At 52.3% G+C, this 4,282-nt stretch overlaps 1 protein-coding gene across 1 annotated transcript; it reads left to right on the forward strand.

The window, feature by feature from the left end:
• Positions 1-513: 513 nt before the first annotated feature.
• On the forward strand, positions 514-4,049 carry LOC119392543 (uncharacterized). Its single transcript, XM_037659695.2, has 2 exons — positions 514-2,217; positions 3,319-4,049. Exons 1-2 carry the CDS (start codon positions 850-852, stop codon positions 3,622-3,624), a joined length of 1,674 nt encoding a protein of 557 aa, XP_037515623.1. The 5' UTR covers positions 514-849; the 3' UTR covers positions 3,625-4,049.
• The last annotated feature ends 233 nt before the right edge of the window (positions 4,050-4,282 follow it).

Consider the following 4,282-nt stretch of genomic DNA (forward strand, 5'->3'; position numbering starts at 1 on the left):
ATTTAGTGCCGCGTCACTGCATACGTCATGGCGGGACTTTTGAATTCTTTAAGGTCGATACGCCACGTGGTGTCGTTCACGCGAACTAGGCCGCTGGTGTCCAGAAAAGCTGCATATGGTTGCACATTAGATGACATGATTAAGGAATGCACGTTGGCGCCAATTTGCTACGATTCATTCTGCTTCTTAGAAAGCACGCGCAACTGTCGAGATATGCTTTTTAGTACGTAAAATATCTTTCTTGCACATACTTAGGATAGTATCGCGAATCGATTACTTAAACGCGAACAGAAAAAAGCAGTCCCTAAGCGAGATTACGAGGAATTACGACGCCAGATCGCTCTGTAACAACGGCCACGAGATGCAGAAATAAGAAGTGCTTCGCGATGGAATACAATCTGGTAAGACACACAGATACTGTCCCCGTGAATGGGTACGTACCAAAACGTAATGCATGATACAGTTCGTGTTTGTAAACAACAAAGACGACGAGTAATGCTACTAGCAAACATGCGCCGCAAGAATTTAAAAAAAATCCAAAAGCAAGCGTTCCCCACGTGTCGGCCATGGCTGTCAGTAGCGCCACAATTCGCGCACAGATATCCGTGGCCAAAGATAGCGTTAACAAAACTGAACAGGGAACGTTATCAAAAGTGAACAGGCACAAATAAAGGCGTTAAAAGGCCACCTAACGAGTTCTTCGCTGGCTATGTGGTCTCACAGCCCTCGCGGGAGCGCTGTGACATAACACAGCCTTCATATGTAAAGCGATCTGGCAGCAGCGCGCTTGTCCAAGCAACCAGTTTCGTCCTCGATCGAACCTGGCGCATTACCCCAAACACGCTCGCGATGTCGTCGTACGAGTTGCCCGCCAACGCCAGCGAGGACGTGCTCAGACGCAAGGTAAGCGAAGTGCGAGGCAACCTGCAGTCGCTGAACATATCCAACTGCATCGTCGCGATACCGGCATTCCTGCTGTCGCTGGCGTCCGACCTACGGAACCTCCAAACTCTGTCGTGCGTCGCGTGCCCTCTGAAGGCGAGCCTTCTTCTGGACCGGCTGCTGAGGTCGTTGCAGAACGTCACGCAGCTTGAGTTCTCGCTCGTCGACGCCAGGGACGACGCCAAGGAAGAACTCTTCAAGATCCGGCACTTGGGGGTCGTTTACGTGGGTAAGGAGACCAAGATTCGCAAGATGTACGTCGAGGTGGCGGACAAAAACAACGCGAAGGTGCTGCTGCTGTTCCTAATGTACTGCCCGCTCCTGAGGGACTTGCACGTTCATTTCATGGACGACGCCAGTTCAGACTTGTGCGCGGCGACGTGCTCGAACATTACCAACCACTTCACCAATCTTGCGACGTTTACGGTCACCTGCGAGGTGCCCTCCAGGGTGCAGTCGGACCCCACGCAGCCGGTGGACTTGCGTTACTGCATCGACCTTCACGGTAACGTGGTGTTCCGAAAGACGCCGCAGGCCTTCAACTGCGCCCAGTTGCGAGACCTGGCCTTGTCGCCCACTCCGGCGTTCCCGCTTGAGCCAGTCGTCCTGGTGGCCGTCGAAACACCAGATACCGGGAGGCAGTTCCTCAATGCCGGCTCTCGGCACAACTGGAGCCAGTTACGGAGCCTGTGCATCCTGCTGTACGCCCGAAACCTCAACCAAACCGTGTATCCGACCATCTGCGCTATGCACGACGACGCCCTGCGCGACTTTTTCGCTAAGCTTCTCAACCTCGTCGAGCTCAACGTCAGCTCCTTCCACTTTGGCGACGGCGTCGACTTCACGAAGCTGCTGGCTGCGCCCGCTCTGCAGCGCCTCCGAGCGCTGTCCCTGCCACCCTGCGGCCTGCGTCCGAGAGGCGCCGTGCGTCGGCTGGCCCTCGGGCTCGGCGACGTCGAAGACCTGGACGTCCGCCTCAACATGGACGGCCACTACAAGAGCTGCCGTTCCTGCTCCAACGAAGTGACCATCGAACCTGCGAATGCGAGCGCGTTTTCCATCGGGTCCGGCCGCCTTACGTTGAGCAACGTGCCACGCCTGGTTTCTTTGAACTTCCTCCGGCGCCTCCAGGTGCCCCACGTGCGGTTCATCGACGACTCTGACATCCCGCGTTTTGACTACAGGGCCCTATCAAGGGCTCTACGCTCCAGTGAAACCCTCCGCTCCCTCGTCATCAAGATGGCCCTCATTAATTTCGACGAGCCGTCCTTCGAGGTAGGTACTTTCGAGTGTCATCTCTCTCCCAGAGGCGCTTTATTTTTTGTTATTTAAAGGGACAACAAAGCGAACATTTTTTCTCGTATTAGTAAATTACACTTTCACGATACCAAAAACACCTGGCCTGCCGCGAGAAGACGCGGAAAAAGAAAATGCCACCTTGAAGTTCCTGCAGCATACGCCGTGACGTCACATTTTGACAGCGTCTACTAGGTTCTACGTCGTTCCTAATCGGTAAATATGAATGTCTCCTGAGGGGGCCAGAGACTCAACATACCAAGTTTCAGGAAACTTCGTTGAGCCAATGCAGCGAAAATACGAAACAAAACGCTTTGTATTCCGTGACGCCACCATCGTAGATTTCGGCGGGAATTCAAAAGTGAAACTGGTGGTGGTTTTCAGAGTATTTACCAGTTTAAATAAATCTATTGTTTCGCTTTAGTGGCCCTTCAAAAGCTGGCGCCTTCACTACGAGTAAATAATTCAGCTTGCATGGGGCGATCCACAAACTTAGTGCTTAGTGCCACTCCGGAGAACGTGGTGCATATCAGGGGCGTAGCGAAGGGGGGGGGGGGGGGGGGGGGGTTGGGGGGTTCAAACCCCCCCCCCCCCCGAAAATTTTCAGTTTTGCTTGCGTGTATATACACGCACACATACAAACGCACGCACGAACATACATGAAGTATGGTTGACCCCCCCCCCCCCCCACCGAAAAAAATTTCTGGCTACGCCCCTAGTGCATATCTCACCTTCACACTTGTGTTCTGTACGTCTCGAGTGCATATTATAACAATATCGACATTAGCGCCGCATAGCTGTTCGCAAATTCACCCGCCACGGTGGTCTAGTGGTTATGGTGATCGACCACTGACCCGAAGGTCGCGGGCTTGAATCCCGGCCGCGGCGGCGGCATTTTCCATGGCGGCGAAAATGCTTGAGCCCGTGTGCTTCGATTTAAGTGCACGTCAAAGAACCCCAGGTGGTCGAAATTTCCGGAGCCCTCCACTACGGCGTCCCTCATAATCATATCGTGGTTTTGGGAAATTAAACCACAATAATTATTAGTTCACAAAGTTGGCCTTTTGTTGTTTTTTGCAGAGCTTGCTATGCCCTGCAAGGGCTCTGGAACGCCTGTGCCTCCTCACCAAGACAAAGCTGGAGGCATCGCAAGCGCAGCAGGCCGTGCAAGCCATGGCCCGCCAGCTGCCGTCCATCTTCTACTTACATATCCACTATGTGGATATTGAAACGCACTCGGAGACCAGTGTGACCTGGATCCGCTTACCCGAAGGCGAAGTGGCGGGCCCTTCAAGTCGAGGAAGAGTGATGCCTGGGAAGCCTTGCATCATGTGCTCCACCCAGACGTTCGTGGCACTCGCAAAGCCGCACAACCGTGAACTGTAGTAGACCAAGCAGCGGGTGTGGCGCCCTTGAAGTGGTCGCTGCTGGACCGACATTTGTCTTGTAGACACCCTTGCATACGCTCTTCGATTTGAGTGCGTCGTCATACATGTGTCCCCCATTGCACCTCGAACTTGACATTCGATCGCTTTTAATCGCCAAGGAGCGATTTTTCAAACGGCTAATAAGTTTTATCGCTTCTCCTGGCTGTGATCTACTTGTTACTCAGGGACACTAGATGTCGCCCGTCTAAAAAATCGTCAACGTATCTAAAAATTCCAACAGTTTGACCCAAATGTGATAGGGATCTTGTCAGCAGCTTGCATGGGTCAAACATTGACCTAATTTTCAGATACGTTGACGACTTCTTGAGGATGCAACTAACAACTGTGACTGCACTTTAGCGCGGTGCTATGTATAATTGATGTTTTTAAAGCTGTTTCTACGTGCCTTAACCCTTACGCATGAGCTTCCAGAAGAAAATAACATTCGGTTTTTTTTATCTACGCCTTCAGTTTTTGGGAAATCATGTGGGCGGGATGTTCGAACCCAAGGCGAAAAAGCCGTTACTTCCATTTGGTTCTGCACACTCTAAAGTCGCGAAGAGTAGTTTCGTGGTTTCTTGTTTCACCAATGTCTTACGCAAGTCTGGCGCCCACAG

The sequence above is a fragment of the Rhipicephalus sanguineus genome, chromosome 1, assembly GCF_013339695.2.
Source record: "Rhipicephalus sanguineus isolate Rsan-2018 chromosome 1, BIME_Rsan_1.4, whole genome shotgun sequence".
Classification (NCBI taxonomy): domain Eukaryota; kingdom Metazoa; phylum Arthropoda; class Arachnida; order Ixodida; family Ixodidae; genus Rhipicephalus; species Rhipicephalus sanguineus.

Excerpts from the sequence above, each read along its gene's own strand:
- LOC119392543 (XM_037659695.2), top strand. The coding sequence starts at position 850 with ATGTCGTCGTACGAGTTGCCCGCCAACGCCAGCGAGGACGTGCTCAGA. Across the intron at positions 2,218-3,318 it reads TCGACGAGCCGTCCTTCGAG|AGCTTGCTATGCCCTGCAAG; the intron begins GTAGGTACTTTC and ends TGTTTTTTGCAG.